The sequence below is a fragment of the Pongo abelii genome, chromosome 2, assembly GCF_028885655.2.
Source record: "Pongo abelii isolate AG06213 chromosome 2, NHGRI_mPonAbe1-v2.0_pri, whole genome shotgun sequence".
NCBI classification, from domain to species: Eukaryota; Metazoa; Chordata; class Mammalia; order Primates; family Hominidae; genus Pongo; species Pongo abelii.
In genome coordinates, this window is record NC_085928.1 from 142052247 (window position 1) to 142069255 (window position 17009).

Genomic DNA, 17009 nt, shown 5'->3' on the forward strand with positions numbered 1-17009 from the left:
GTCCATTCTCTCACCAGGACTGGGGCCCTGATTCTGAAATTGATCTTCTCACTTTATCCTTTGGAGACTTTTTTCCTTTTCAAAACAATCCTTGGTGTTCTTTTTAATATAATTTTGTCTGACTAAATTCAGGGAAGGGAGAGAGGTAAGTATAGATCATATGGAGTGACTTGCCTTAGGGATGGCCAGATACATGACAATAGGTTAAGTAAAACAAATCAGCAACCAATCCAGCCAGCTTTCCTCAGACAGAGAAACAAATTACAAAATTGTAAGGACCAGAAATAGCCTTTAATTCCTATGTTCAAAAACAATCCTGTCTTCTAAATCACAACTTTTAAAATTAATTATAGGGTTAAATAGTTCGAGTTACAAGATTTATCCACTTCAAATAAGGATACCTTTTATAAAGTACTTTATTGTGGTTTTACAGATTTCAAGGTGCTTCTACATGGCTTCAGTGATTCTCACAACAAACCCTCAGTGGGTCAGGGTCTTCTAAGATTAAAATATTAACACCAATGCATGTAAAGTAAAGTGAAGTACAGTGAGGTTAAGGCTCAGTGGCAAATGTTAAAGAGGCCCACACAACACACCAGGGATCAGAGCCAGGTCAAATTCTTGCTCCCCGCCTCCACCCCACCCCAAGAAGAAATTTATTTTTTATTTGTTTTTATTTTTAGAAACAGAGTCTCACTCGGTCACCCAGGCTGGAGGCCATGTCACGATCACAGCTCACTGTAACCTCAAACTCCTAGACTCAAGCAATCCTCCTGCCTCAGCCTGCCAAGTAGCTAGGACTACAAGCATATGCCACCACACTTAGCTCATTTTTAAATTTTTTGTAGCAATGGGGGTCTCGCTATGTTGCCCAGGCTGGTCCTGAACTCCTGGCCTCAAGGAGGCACTAGATTGAATGACAACAGCTACAGCATTTCTTATTGAACTTAACCCTGTGTGACCCTTGAAATAATAAAACCCACTGATCAAAATAGATGCTATAATCTTTACCACAAATGAATAATTAACCCTGTGCTCAAACTGCTACGAAAATATGAGATTCAGATGTTGGAGCCAATGAAGTTTGTATAAAGAAGAGTTTCTGCCAGTGGGATGTGGCAGTGCCACTCTCCTTATATCTTGGCTGTCAGCCTTTTGGCTTGGTCCCGCAGCTCCATTGTTGCGATTGCTGAAAGATGAACTTCGTCAGGTCCATCTGCTAAACGCAAAACTCGGGTTATAGCATACCTGAAAAAGCAAAAGAATCAGGGAGCACAGGGAGTTATGGAAGAGGAACATGATACTTCGACATCAGTCACTCTGATTGTAAACCAAGACTATATTAATTCTTAAATTCCACCAAGGTCAGGGTAAGAAAAAGAGTACCGGGAAAATAAGCTAAAGGGCTTCTGCAATGCCATCTTAAAGTTTCCAACTTGGGAAAGTTAAATGCCCAAGTACAGTGGAGTTAATCTCATTCTTGGTTTGCTACAGTTTACTACATGTTGCTAGAACTTAGAACAGGCAGTGACTGGTATGATACTATATATTTAGTTATTTCTTAAGGTTAAAAATTGATGAAGGATGAGACTCTATCTCCAGTGTGATAGAGAAGGTGACACTGTAATTATGTGTGGAGATGGACAGATGGGGAATGGAGAATGTTCCTTTCTGCCTCCCAGTAATCAGGATCTAGATATTAGATAGTCACTGACATGTCCTGCTACAAATTCAGCGAAACCCCATGCTGTATCTACAGCCCAGGAATCCTCAGTGGGTCCCCTCAGTGTAAAAATTAATATAATGGAATGAAATGATTATTGTAATAATAAGAGCAACTATTTCTTGGTGTTGAGCTCTATATTAATGTATATCACTTCATTTAGCCTTCAATTACACTGAAAATAAACGTAAGCAATTAATGTCAAGGCACCTATAGATTTTTTACCTCCATGCCTATCAAACGTAGATGATTCTTAAATGACATCTACTCACATGTTAGCCAGAGGGTAATCCTGGGAAACACCAGCACCTCCGCACACCTGGATGGCCCAGTCAACGATTTTGCTGACAGCCCGTGGGGCAGCCACTTTGATCATTGCAATCTATATAAGCAAAATATGAAAAGAACGCTTCTTTCTTAGACTATACACAATGTGGCAAAACTGGGAAATGAAACAAGGGAACTTTCCCACATCCAAATCACCACTAAAACAGGATCTTTAACAAAAGCCAACAAAGAGATCCTGCTGCAATGCCACATTTCAGTCAATACAGACCCTCTGGAAAGAGACGCGTCTTCCAAATCACATTTTATCCATTTATTTCTAACTTGCCTTGTTTCCAAAAGGATTTCAGGCAGCTGATAAATCACACTCATCACCTTAGGGATCATAAAAATAGTCCAAGGGTCTTTGCGCCATTAATCAGTTTTCTTTTAGCAGTTTTATAGGCTTTTAGAATTAAATGATTATGTCTTTATTTCATATAAACCAGAAACATAAGAAAGCAGAGGATGAGAGGTGTCTTTCATGAAACATTTACTATGTAGCAGTATCATGCTGTGCATTTTTTGTTTTGTTATTTGAGACAGGCTCTCACTCTGTCACCCAGAATAGAGTGGAGTGGCTATTCCCACGCGTGATCATAGCTCACTAGTGCTGCCTCAGAATCCTGGGCTCAAGCAATCCTCCTGCCTCAGCCTCCCTGGGACTACAGGCACAAGTTACCATGTCGGCTAATTTTTTTTTTTTTAAGAGACAGGGTCTCACTATGTTGCCCAGGCTGGTCTCGAATCCCTGGCCTCAAACAATTTTCCCACCTCCACCTCCCAAGTAGCTGGGATTACAGGCGAGAGCCACTGTACGTGGCTGCTGCACATTCTATGTACATCATCTTGGTTACTCTTCGCAAGAACCCTAGGCCTTAGGCAGAAAGGTTAAGTACTTTGCCCGTGATCACAAGGCTAGAAGAAAGTGGCAGAGTGAGTGCAGTTCCAGGGCTGTGTAAAGCCTATGATTTCCCCCATTCCTTGTTGCTGTATCTTAAGAATGCTAAAGATATTCTCCCTCCTGAAAATCATTCCCTAAAGCACTTGCTAGGAGACTAGCAAGTGACAGGCATTTATAATTTATAACCCAAAATCACATGGGGGCTTCCAATATTCTGAGTGCCATCAAGATGCCTAGAAAACTGAAATGTCCAATAGGTGGAGAGAACTGGAGAAGGCTCAGCAGTTGGTGGTCTGAGGGGAGAAGGTAGCCTCACCTCTTTCTTAGCGCCAGCACTGCCCAGAGTGTCCATGCTGTGAGCGGCTTTCAGAGTCAACAAGCGGATCTTCTCAATGGCAATGCGGCTTTCAGCAATCCAGTGAGCCACAACCTCCTATAGGGGAGCAAAAGGCAGCAAAAGGAAGGAGGGGCTAAGCTAGTATCTGATGTCCACGTGTAACACAGTCTTATAGTTTGGTGAAAACACTAAGCCAGAGATTGTTCACAAGCTTTACTCTATGTATTTTTAAATGGAAGAGTTAATTCATTTGATATACACCAGCCTAACCACATACTTGTGGAATGCTTACAGTTAAAATTGAAATATTTCAGAAAGACATTTTATTTTCCCCAAAAAATCATTTATTTTGGATATCTTAATGTCTAAGGTAAAGATGGCCGAACTGAGCAACTGCCTTACTGCCAAACCACTCAAAGCCCCTCCCGAATGCTAATTGCCTGCTGTCATGGAAACTTGGCTAAATGTATGGTAGTGAAGCTGCTTACAGGTAAACTAGAAAATTCTCAGCACAATTTCAGTGTGGGGACAGTTCAGCAGCAATTTGCTGTGTTATTGTAATTTATTAAAAATGACCTTTTCTTTAGTATACAGTTGAATTATAATACATGTATAGATTGGAATAACCACAGTCAAGAACACAGAACAGTTCCATCTCCCACAGAACTCCCTGGTGCTGCCCCTTTTTAGTCACAGCCTCCTCTCACTCCTAACTTCTGGCAACCATTGATAGGTTCTCCATTACTATAGTTTTGCCTTTTCCAGAATGTCATGTAAATAGAATCACATAGCATGTATTGTTTTGAGACTAACTTTTCTTTCATTCAGTTTAATGCCTTTGAATTTTATCCAAATTGTTCTGTGTATTGACTGTTCATTCCTTTTTATTGCTATTCCATTGTAAGTATGTATCAGTTGGTTTATCCATTTGCCTGTTGAAGGACATTTCAGTTGTTGCCAGTTTTTAAATTTTATTTATTTTTTGAGACAGACTGGCTCTGTCGCCCAGGCTAGAGTGCAGTGGTGCGATCTTAGATCACTGCAACCTCCACCTTCTGGGTTCAAGTGATTCTCCTGCCTCAGCCTCTGAGTAGCTGGGACTACAGGCGCCCATCACCATGCCTGGCTAATTTTTGTATTTTTTAGTAGAGACAGGGTTTCACCATATTGGCCAGGCTGGTCTTGAACTCCTGACCTTGTGATCTGCCTGCCTCGGCCTCCCAAAGTGCTGGGATTACAGGCGTGAGCCATTGCGAGATTATTCATAGAGCTTCTGTGCATTTGTATATGGGTTTTTGTGTGGACATGTTTTCATTTTTTAAAGCAGATAGCAAGAGAAGAATTATTGGGTCAGTGGTAAATGTTTATTAAGAAGCTGACAGTTTTCTAGAGTGGTTGCATATTTTGCATTCCTACTAGCAGGGTATGAGAGTTCCAGTTGCTCCTCAAACCATCAGCACTTAGTATCATATTTTATTTTAGTCATTTTAACAGTGTGCAGAGATATCATGGTTTTAATTTGCATTTCTGTAATGGCTACTGCTGTTGATCCCCTTCAATGTACTGATTTGCCATCTCTATACCTCTTTGGTGACATGTCAAAGTCTTTTGTCCATTTTTTAATTGGGTTGTTTTCTTACTATTTGATTTAGAGAGTCCTTCATATATTCAGGACACTAGTCATTTGCCATATGAGCAATTTGTCAATTCTTTTATGAGCCTTGCTTTTGGTGCATGTTTAGGAACATTTTACCTAATCCCAGAAAATGATTTTTCCACTATGTTTTCTTCTAGAAGTTTACAGTTTTACCTTTTACATTTAGATCTATGATCCATTTAGAGTTAAAATTTTGTGTGAGGTGTGTGGTTTAGATCAAGGGACACTCTTTTGCCTATCTATGTCCAATTGCTGCAACACCATTTACTGTAAAGATGTAACTTTTTCCATTGAACTGCCTTTGCACCTATGTAAAAAATTAATTGGCCTATATTTCTATGAATCTATTCCTGGACTCTCTCTTCTGCTCCAAAGATCTACATGCCTTTTGCTCACTGATTACTGTAGCTTAGAGTAAGTCTTAAGATTGGGTAGTGTGATTCATTGAGCTTTCTTCTTTTTCAAATTGTTTTGGCTACTTTAGTTTTTTTGTATTTCCATATAAATTTTAGGATCAGTCTGTCTTTATCTACAAAAATGTCCTTTTGGGATTGTGATTGGAACTGCCTTAAGTCTGCAGATCAATTTGAGGATGGTTAACATCTTTAATCTGTTAGTCTTCTAATCTACATATTTACTTAGGTCTCCTTTGATTTATTATATCACTTTTTTCTACTTTGTAGTGCATGTGGATATTGTACGTGTTTTGGTAGAGTAGTACTTAAAAAAAACTATTGTAAATGGTATTTTAAAACTTTCAGTTCCCCATTGTTCATTGCTTGTATATAAAAATAAAATTGTTACGTACTGACCTTGTATCCTGTGACTTTGCTAAACTCACTTACTAGTTCCGGGAGGGTTGTTTCGTTTTGTTTGATATGTTCCTTAGGATTTTCTATACAATCACATTGTCATCTACAAGCAGGCCCAGTTTTACTTCTTTTTTCCCCCAACTACATGCACTTTTTTTCTCTTGTTTTACTGCACTGGCTAGGAATTCTTCTATGATCATAAATTAGAATAGTGAGGGTGAACATTCTTGCCTCATTTCCAGTTTTGGGGGAAAAGCATTTAGTCTTTCATCATTAAGTATGATGTTAGATTTTTTAAAATACTCTCTATAAAAGTTGAGTAAATTCCTTTGTATTCCCAGTTTGCTGAAAGTTTCTATCATAAACAGATGCTGAATTTTGTCAAATACAAAGCATCAATTGATATGATCATGTGATTTTTTAATGTTCATGCAGTTTTTGCTGTTAATTTGGCAGATTATAATTTATTTTTAATTATCGAGTTATAGATATGAATCAGGCTTGCATATGTGGGATAAACTCTACTTGATTATGCTGTATGATTATTTTTACATACTGCTAGATTTTATTTGGTAATACTTTGTTGGTAGTTTTTGCATCTATATTGGTCTATGGTTTGTTCTTGTCTGGTTTTGGATTAGGATGATTCTGGCCTCATAAAATGAGTTGACAAGTGTTTCCTCCTTCTCTGTTTCTGGAATAGATATGTAAAATTGGTGTTACTTCTTCTCTAACTGTTTAGTAGAATTTACCAGTAATACCATCTGGGCCTGAAGATTTCTTTTTTCAGGAGCTTTTTAACTTTGAATTCAACTTCCAACAGTAGTTGTAGAACTATTCAGGTTATCTATTTCATCTTCGGTGAGTTTTGACAGTTGGTGGGATTTGAGGAATTGGTCTACTTCATCTAAATTGTTAACTTTATGTGCTTTGTACACATACTAGAGCGTGTGGGTCCCAAGTCCTAGATCTGGAATGGAGAAGACTCTATTTCAGCCTTGGCTCCAGACCCCATTCTCCAATCCATGTTTTCCCAGAGAGCTCTGCATTGTGGCTTACAGACAGCCTACACAGACTAAGAAAATCAGTATGCCTGATATCCTCTGCTTCTGTTTTTTTTCTTTTTTTATTATTATTATACTTTAAGTTTTAGGGTACATGTGCACAATGTGCAGGTTAGTTGCATATGTATACATGTGCCATGCTGGTGTGCTGCACCCATTAACTCGTCATTTAGCATTAGGTATCTCTCCTAATGCTATCCCTCCCCCCTTCCCCCACCCCACAACAGTCCCCAGAGTGTGATGTTCCCCTTCCTGTGTCCATGTGTTGTCATTGTTCAATTCCCACCTATGAGTGAGAACATGCAGTGTTTGGTTTTTTGTCCTTGCGATAGATTACTGAGAATGATGATTTCCAATTTCATCCATGTCCCTACAAAGGACATGAACTCATCATTTTTCATGGCTGCATAGTATTCCATGGTGTATATGTGCCACATTTTCTTAATCCAGTCTATCATTGTTGGACATTTGGGTTGGTTCCAAGTCTTTGCTATTGTGAATAGTGCTGCAATAAACATACGTGTGCATGTGTCTTTATAGCAGCATGATTTATAGTCCTTTGGGTATATACCCAGTAATGGGATGGCTCGGTCGAATGGTATTTCTAGTTCTAGATCCCTGAGGAATCGCCACACTGACTTCCACAATGGTTGAACTAGTTTACAGTCCCACCAACAGTGTAAAAGTGTTCCTATTTCTCCACATCCTCTCCAGCACCTGTTGTTTCCTGACTTTTTAATGATTGCCATTCTAACTGGTGTGAGATGGTATCTCATTGTGGTTTTGATTTGCATTTCTCTGATGGCCAGTGATGATGAGCATTTTTTCATGTGTCTTTTGGCTGCATAAATGTCTTCTTTTGAGAAGTGTCTGTTCATATCCTTTGCCCACTTGTTGATGGGGTTGTTTGTTTTTTTCTTGTAAATTTGTTGGGGTTCATTGTAGATTCTGGATATTAGCCCTTTGTCAGATGAGTAGATTGTGAAAATTTTCTCCCATTTTGTAGGTTGCCTGTTCACTCTGATGGTAGTTTCTTTTGCTGTGCAGAAGCTCTTTAGTTTAATTAATTGAAGTCAATTTTGGCTTTTGTTGCCATTGCTTTTGGTGTCTTAGACATGAAGTCCTTTCCCATGCCTATGTCCTGAATGGTATTGCCTAGGTTTTCTTCTAGGGTTTTTATGGTTTTAGGTCTAACATGTAAGTCTTTAATCCATCTTGAATGAATTTTTGTATAAGGTGTAAGGAAGGGATCCAGTTTCAGCTTTCTGCATATGGCTAGCCAGTTTTCCCAGCAGCATTTATTAAATAGGGAATCCTTTCCCCATTGCCTGTTTTTGTCAGGTTTGTCAAAGATCAGATAGTTGTAGATAAGCGGCATTATTTCTGAGGGCTCTGTTCTGTTCCGTTGGTCTATACCTCTCTCTGTTTTGGTACCAGTACCATGCTGTTTTGGTTACTGTAGCCTTGTAGTATAGTTTGAAGTCAGGTAGCGTGATGCCTCCCGCTTTGTTCTTTTGGCTTAGGATTGACTTGGCGATGCGGGCTCTTTTTTGGTTCCATATGAACTTTAAAGTAGTTTTTTCCAATTCTGTGAGGAAAGTCATTGGTAGCTTGATGGGGATGGCATTGAATCTATAAATTACCTTGGGCAGTATGGCCATTTTCACAATATTGATTCTTCCTACCCATGAGCATGGAATGTTCTTCCATTTGTTTGTATCCTCTTTTATTTCATTAAGCAGTGGTTTGTAGTTCTCCTTGAAGAGGTCCTTCACGTCCCTTGTAAGTTGGATTCCCAAGTATTTTATTCTCTTTGTAGCAATTGTGAATGGGAGTTCACTCATGATTTGGCTCTCTGTTTGTCTGTTATTGGTGTATAAGAATGTTTGTGATTTTTGTACATTGATTTTGTATCCTGAGACTTTGCTGAAGTTGCTTATCAGCTTAAGGAGATTTTGGGCTGAGACGATGGGGTTTTCTAGATATACAATCATGTCATCTGCAAACAGGGACAATTTCACTTCCTCTTTTCCTAATTGAATACCCTTTATTACCTTCTCCTGCCTGATTGCCCTGGCCAGAACTTCCAACACTATGTTGAATAGGAGTGGTGAGAGAGGGCATCCCTGTCTTGTGCCAGTTTTCAAAGGGAATGCTTCCAGTTTTTGCCCATTCAGTATGATATTGACTGTGGGTTTGTCATAGATAGCTCTTATTATTTTGATATATGTCCCATCAATACCTAATTTATTGAGAGTTTTTAGCATGAAGTGTTGTTGAATTTTGTCAAAGGCCTTTTCTGCATCTATCGAGATAATCATGTGGTTTTTGTCTTTGGTTCTGTTCATATGCTGGATTACATTTATTGATTTGCGTATATTGAACCAGCCTTGCATCCCAGGGATGAAGCCCACTTGATCATGGTGGATAAGCTTTTTGATGTGCTGCTGGATTCGGTTTGCCAGTATTTTATTGAGGATTTTTGCATCAATGTTCATCAAGGATATTGGTCTAAAATTCTCTTTTTTGGTTGTGTGTGTCTCTGCCTGGCTTTGGTATCAGGATGATGCTGGCCTCGTAAAATGAATTAGGGAGGATTCCCTCTTTCTCTATTGATTGGAATAGTTTCAGAAGGAATGGTACCAGTTCCTCCTTGTACCTCTGGTAGAATTCGGCTCTGAATCCATCTGGTCCTGGACTCTTTTTGGTTGGTAAGCTATTTATTATTGCCACAATTTCAGATCCTGTTATTGGTCTATTCAGAGATTCAACTTCTTCCTGGTTTAGTCTTGGGAGGGTGTATGTGTTGAGGAATTTATCCATTTCTTCTAGATTTTCTAGTTTATTTGCATAGAGGTGTTTGTAGTATTCTCTGATGGTAGTTTGTATTTCTGTAGGATAGGTGGTGATATCCCCCTTATCATTTTTTATTGCATCTATTTGATTCTTCTTTTTTTATTAGTCTTGCTAGCGGTCTATCAATTTTGTTGATCCTTTCAAAAAACCAGCTCCTGGGTTCATTAATTTTTTGAAGAGTTTTTTTTGTCTCTATTTCCTTCAGTTCTGCTCTGATCTTAGCTATTTCTTGCCTTCTGCTAGCTTTTGAATGTGTTTGCCCTTGCTTCTCTAGTTCTTTTAATTGTGATGTTAGGGTGGCAATTTTGGATCTCTCCTGCTTTCTCTTGTGGGCATTTAGTGCTATAAATTTCCCTCTACACACTGCTTTGAATGTGTCCCAGAGATTCTGGTATGTTGTGTCTTTGTTCTCATTGGTTTCAAAGAACATCTTTATTTCTGCCTTCATTTCGTTATGTACCCAGTAGTCATTCAGGAGCAGGTTGTTCAGTTTCCATGTAGTTGAGCGGTTTTGAGTGAGTTTCTTAATCCTGAGTTCTAGTTGGATTGCACTGTGGTCTGAGAGACAGTTTGTTATCATTTCTGTTCTTTTACATTTGCTGAGGAGAGCTTTACCTCCAAGTATGTGGTCAATTTTGGAATAGGTGTGGTGTGGTGCTGAAAAAAATGTATATTCTGTTGATTTGGGGTGGAGAGTTCTGTAGATGTCTATTAGGTCTGCTTGGTGTAGAGCTGAGTTCAATTCCTGGGTATCCTGTTAACTTTCTGTCTTGATGATCTGTCTAATGTTGACAGTGGGGTGTTAAAGTCTCCCATTATTATTGTGTGGGAGTCTAAGTCTCTTTGTAGGTCACTCAGGACTTGCTTTATGAATCTGGGTGCTCCTGTATTGGGTGCATATATATTTAGGATAGTTAGCTCTTCTTGTTGAATTGATCCCTTTACCATTATGTAATGGCCTTCTTTGTCTCTTTTGATCTTTGTTGGTTTAAAGTCTGTTTTATCAGAGACCAGGATTGCAACCTCTGCCTTTTTTTTTGTTTTCCATTTGCTTGATAGATCTTCCTCCATCCTTTTATTTTGAGCCTATGTGTGTCTCTGCATGTGAGATGGGTTTCCTGAATACAGCACACTGATGGGTCTTGACTCTTTATCCAATTTGCCAGTCTGTGTCTTTTAATTGGAGCATTTACTCCATTTACATTTAAAGTTAATATTGTTATGTGTGAATTTGATCCTGTCATTATGATGTTAGCTGGTTATTTTGCTCGTTAGTTGATGCAGTTTCTTCCTAGTCTCGATGGTCTTTACATTTTGGCATGATTTTGCAGCAGCTGGTACCGGTTGTGCCTTTCCATGTTTAGTGCTTCCTTCAGGAGCCCTTTTAGGGCAGGCCTGGTGGTGACAAAATCTCTCAGCATTTGCTTGTCTGTAAAGGATTTTATTTCTCCTTCACTTATGAAGCTTAGTTTGGCTGGATATGAAATTCTGGGTTGAAAATTATTTTCTTTAAGAATGTTGAATATTGGCCCCCACTCTCTTCTGGCTTGTAGAGTTTCTGTCGAGAGATCAGCTGTTAGTCTGATGGGCTTCCCTTTGTGGGTAACCCGACCTGTCTCTCTGGCTGCCCTTAACATTTTTTCCTTCATTTCAACTTTGGTGAATCTGACAATTATGTGTCTTGGAGTTGCTCTTCTCGAGGAGTATCTTTGTGGCATTCTCTGTATTTCCTGAATCTGAATGTTGGCCTGCCTTGCTAGATTGGGGAAGTTATCTTGGATAACATCCTGCAGTGTTTTCCAACTTGGTTCCATTCTACCCGTCACTTTCAGGTACACCAATGAGACACAGATTTGGTCTTTTCACATAGTCCCATATTTCTTGGAGGCTTTGTTCATTTCTTTTTATTATTTTTTCTCTAAACTTCCCTTCTCGCTTCATTTCATTCATTTCATCTTCCATCACTGATACCCTTTCTTCCAGTTGATCGCATCGGCTCCTGAGGTTTCTGCATTCTCCACGTAGTTCTTGAGCCTTGGCTTTCAGCTCCATCAGCTCCTTTAAGCACTTCTCTGTATTGGTTATTCTAGTTACACATTCGTCTAAATTTTTTTCAAAGTTTTCAACTTCTTTGCTTTTGGTTTGAATTTCCTCCTGTAGCTTGGAGTAGTTTGATCATCTGAAGCCTTCTTCTCTCAATTCCTCAAAGTCATTCTCCGTCCAGCTTTGTTCCATTGCTGGTGAGGAACTGCATTCCTTTGGAGGAGGAGAGGCGCTCTGCTTTTTAGAGTTTCCAGTTTTTCTGCTCTGTTTTTTCCCCATCTTTGTGGTTTTATCTACTTTTGGTCTTTGATGATGGTGATGTACAGATGGGTTTTTGGTGTGGATGTCCTTTCTGTTTGTTAGTTTTCCTTCTAACAGACAGGACCCTCAGCTGCAGGTCTATTGGAGGTTGCTAGAGGTCCACTCCAGACCCTGTTTGCCTGGGTATCAGCAGCGGTGTCTGCAGAACCGCGGATTTTCGTGATCCGCGAATCCTGCTGTCTGATCGTTCCTCTGGAAGTTTTGTCTCAGAGGAGTACCTGGCCGTGTGAGGTGTCAGTCTGCCCATACTGGGGGGTGCCTCCCAGTTAGGCTGCTCGGGAGTCAGGGGTCAGGGACCCACTTCAGGAGGCAGTCTGCCCGTTCTCAGATCTCCAGCTGCGTGCTGGGAGAACCACTGCTCTCCTCAAAGCTGTCAGACAGGGACATTTAAGTCTGCAGAGGTTACTGCTGTCTTTTTGTTTGTCTGTGCCCTGCCCCCAGAGGTGGAGCCTACAGAGGCAGGCAGGCCTCCTTGAGCTGTGGTGGGCTCCACCCAGTTCGAGCTTCCTGGCTGCTTTGTTTACCTAATCGAGCCTGGGCAATGGCGGGCGCCCCTCCCCCAGCCTCGCTGCCGCCTTGCAGTTTGATCTCAGACTGCTGTGCTAGCAATCAGTGAGACTCCGTGGGTGTAGGACCCTCCAAGCCAGGTGCGGGATATAATCTCCTAGTGTGCCGTTTCCTAAGCCCGTCGGAAAAGCGCAGTATTCGGGTGGGAGTGGCCTGATTTTCCAGGTGCCGTCTGTCACCCCTTTCCTTGACCAGGAAAGGGAACTCCCTGACCCCTTGCGCTTCCTGAGTGAGGCAATGCCTCGCCCTGCTTTGGCTGGCGCACGGTGCGTCGCACCCACTGTCCTGCGCCCACTGTCTGGCACTCCCTAGTGAGATGAACCCGGTACCTCAGATGGAAATGCAGAAATCACCCATCTTCTGCATTGCTCACGCTGGGAGCTGTAGACTGGAGCTGTTCCTATTTGGCCATCTTGGCTCCTCCCTTATCCTCTGCTTCTAACAAGGATGGAATCGATATATTTTTCTCTATTCCTTCTGTTAAGTCCAACTAATAACTCTGGGCATTATCTATAAAACAAAGATAAGAAGACTCTGAAAGGTAGAGAAAAGGCAGACTATTTAGGGACTTCAGGTCCAAAAGAATAACCTAGTGGTGTGTTTCCTAGGTTTTCTTTTTGCCTCATATATCTCAGCTGCTGAGATTCTTCCCGGCAGCTGAAGAATCTAGTAACCTGGAAATGTCAGTAAGCACAGACCAAAACAAAACAAAAACATAAAGCACCCCAACAAAAGCATAATCTCTCTAACCAAAGGATCAGGAAAGATGCAGCCTAGCAAGCCAAAAATCTTTTAGAGAATAACCACTTTACTCCAGTCAAACACCACAGAAAAAACATTGGCCCCCACCGCTCCTCACACCAGCAAAGGCAGGATGGGGAGCGTAGGCTTCCACCCTGGCCAGCACTGTAATGAGGTGCCCCAACTCCCCTGCCAGGAAGGTATCAGATAGTGCCAAGTAAAAACCTGAGGCTTTCCTCACCACTGCCCAGTAATAAGTTCCCCCAACCCATCTTATGGGTTGTTAGTGCAGTCCAAATGGGATGCCTGGACTTTCATCCCACCTGGCAGTATGAGGGCATCATCCTCTTCAGGTACTGATGGAAGCTGGGAGGGGAACCTGGACTTCTCTCTCTGCCTAGCAGTAATGAGGTGATGCCACTCCTTTCTCTGACAGAATGGTGTCAAAGAAAGCCAAGAAGGTTTAAAAAGGTCCAGAGTCTCACAATATAAAACTGTTCAGGTTTCAATTTTAAAAATCACCCATAATACCAAAAACCTGGAACAATTCAAAATGAATTTTTAAAAAATCAAGAGACACCGTGATATAGTTTGGATGCTTGTCTCCTCCAAATTGCATATTGAAACATGAAGGTGGAACCTAGTGGGAGGGTCATGGGGGAATATCCCTCATAAATGGTTTGATGCCTTCTCTTCAGTAATGAGTTCACATGAGATATGATTGTTTAAAAGAGTCTGGGATGTCCCCCCTTATCTCTCATTCCCTCTCTTGCCACGTGATGTGCTGGCTCCCCCTTTACCTTCCACCATGATTGTAAGCTTCCTGAGGTCTCCCCAGAAATAGACATTGGCATTAGGCTTGTACAGCCTGCAGAACCATGGACCAAACAAAACCTCTTTTCTTTATAAATTACCCAGTCTCAGGTATTCCTTTATAGCACTATAAAATGGACTAACACACCCAGATAACAGAGATGTTAGAATTTCTGACAAAATTTTAAAGCGGCCATGATAAAAATGCTTCAGTGAGCAGTTACAAACACAACTGAAGCAATTGAAAAAATAGAAAGCCTCAGCAAAGAAACAGAAGACGTAAAGAAAAACCAAATGGGTATTTTATAAGTAAAAAATATAACAGTTCAAATAAAAAGCTCAGTAAATGGGTTCCACAGCAGAATAGAGGAGACAGAGGAAAAAAATCAGTGAACTGGATGATAAGACAATAGAAACAGCCCAATCTAAACCAAAGAGAGAAAACAAACTGAAAAAAAAAAAAAAGAACAGCATCATAGGAACATGTGGAATTCTAACAAAAGATCTACCATTCACATCACCAGATTCCAGGAAGAAGAGAAAGAGTAAGGCTGAAAAAGTTTGAAGAAACAATGGTTGAAAACATCCCAAATTTGGCAAGAGAACTAAACCTGAAGATTCAAGAAGCTGGGTGAATCCCAAGCAGGATAAATCCCAGAAATCCATACCAACACACATCATAATTAAGTTTCTGAAAAAACAGACATAAAAAAATCTTGAAAGCACCAGAGAAAAATGACACCTTACCTATAGCAGGGAGATATATATGTCAGAAGGAAGTAGCACAATATTTTTCTAGTGCTGAAAGAAAAGAAACTTATATCCAGTGGGGATATCTTTCAGGAATAAAGAAGAAATAAGACATTCTTAGATGAAGCAAAACAGAATTTGTCACTTTTAGACCCTAAAGGAAATGTTAAAGGAAGTTCTCTAAATGGAAAGAAAATGATAAAAGAAGAAACCTTGGAAAATCAGGAAAGAAGAAAGAACACAATAAGCAAAAATACAGCTAATAAAATTCGTTTGCTTTCTTCTCTAAAATTTTCTAAAGTATATTTGATGGTGGAGGCAAAAATTATAACCCTGATGTTGTTCTAAATGTATTTAGAGAAAATAATTAAGACAATTATATTGTTTATTTATTTAGAGACAGAGTCTCACTCTATCTCCCAGGCTGGAGTGCAGTGGCGTGATCTTAGCTCACTGCAACCTCCGCCTCCTGGGTTTAAGCAATTCTTGTGCCTCAGCCTCCCGAATAGCTGGGGTTACAGGCACACGCCACCACACCTGGCTAATTTTTGTATTTTTAGTAGAGACAGGGTTTCACCATGTTGGCCAGGCTGGTCTCAAACTCCTGACCTCAAATGATCCACCCGCCATGGCCTCCCAAAGTGTGGGATTACAGGCGTGAACTACTGCGCCAGGCCCAAGACAATTATATTATAAATGGGAGAAGTTAAAGGAACTTAAAGGAAGGTAAAATGTCTATACTTGACTCAAACTGGTAAAATGATGACACCAATAGACTTTAATAAGATCTAGAGAGAAAGGTAACTAGATAGATAGATAAACATGTATATATATAATACCTAGAACCACCACCAAAAGAGCTATACAAAGAGATACACTCGAGAAACACTATAAATAAATCAAAATGGAGTTCTAAAAATATTAAATTAACCCACAGGAATGCAGGAAAAGGAAAACAGAAAAACAATAACCAGAGAGAACAAACAGAAAACAAAAATAAAATATCCGATTTAAGCCCTAACATATCAGTTATTATAAAGACAAAGACTGGTAAAGTGGATTAAAAATATGACCCAACTATATGTTATTTAGAAGAAATGTATATCAAATATAATGATATAGGGCCAGGTGTGGTGGCATCCACAACAGGACATGTACAAAAATGCTATAGCTAACATTATACCTAACATTCCCCTAAGACAGAGAACAAGGTAAGAATGTCAGTTCTCACCTCTCTTATTCAACATAGTATTGGAAGTTCTAGCCAGTGCAATAAGACAAAGGAAGGAGACAAAAAGCATGTATATCAGAAAAGAATAAATAAAACTGTTCTTTATTTACAGATGACATGATTATCTATGTAAAATCCCAAGCAATCTACAAAAAACTCCTAGAACTAATAAGTGAGTTCAGCGAGGCCACAGGGTATGAGATAAACATACAACATGGTGAAACCCTGTCTCTACTAAAAATACAAAAAAATTAGCCAGGTGTGGTGGCAGGCACCTGAATCCTAGCTACTTGGGAGGCTGAGGCCGGAGAATCGCTTGAACCCAGGAGGCGGAGGTTGCAGTGAGCCGAGATCATGCCATTGCCCTCCAGCCTGGGCAACAACAGTGAAACTTCATCTCAAAAAAACAAAACAAAAAACAAAACAAAAAAACTATACTTCTATATACTAGTAATAGACCCTGAAATTAAAAACACAATACTTATTATAATTGCTCAAAACTGAAATACTTATGTATAGGACTTGTATGCTGAAAACTACACACAGATGAGATGATGTGTGTAGATGATGAAAGAAACCAAGGAAAAGCTAAATAAATGGAGAGATATACCAGGTTCACAGAATAGAAAACTCTACATAGTAAAGATATCAATTTTTCTCAATGTTTGCAGATATAGACAAGATTATTTTTAAATTATATGCAAAGGCAAAGGAACCAGAATAGCTGAAACACTTTTGAAAGAGAAGTCTAAACTGAGAGGAATCAGCCTAGCTTATTTGAAGACTAATTATATAACCACAGTAATCAAGACTGTGCAGTGTTGGCAGAGAGACTGACGCATAGATAATTAAGACAGAAGAGACAA

General features: G+C 39.9%; 1 protein-coding gene across 3 annotated transcripts in view; it reads right to left on the bottom strand.

The window, feature by feature from the left end:
- Positions 1-269: 269 nt before the first annotated feature.
- ACAD11 (acyl-CoA dehydrogenase family member 11) overlaps positions 270-17009 on the bottom strand; it is a 112754-nt gene continuing 96014 nt past the window's right edge. For 2 of the 3 annotated variants that reach the window (XM_009239318.4, XM_054550348.2), the window contains exons 18-20: positions 3268-3384; positions 1996-2105; positions 270-1248 (exon numbers count right to left, since the gene is read on the bottom strand). In XM_009239318.4, the coding sequence (XP_009237593.3) occupies positions 1134-1248; positions 1996-2105; positions 3268-3384 (342 nt within the window). In that variant the 3' untranslated portion in view covers positions 270-1133. 3 annotated transcript variants of the gene reach the window in all.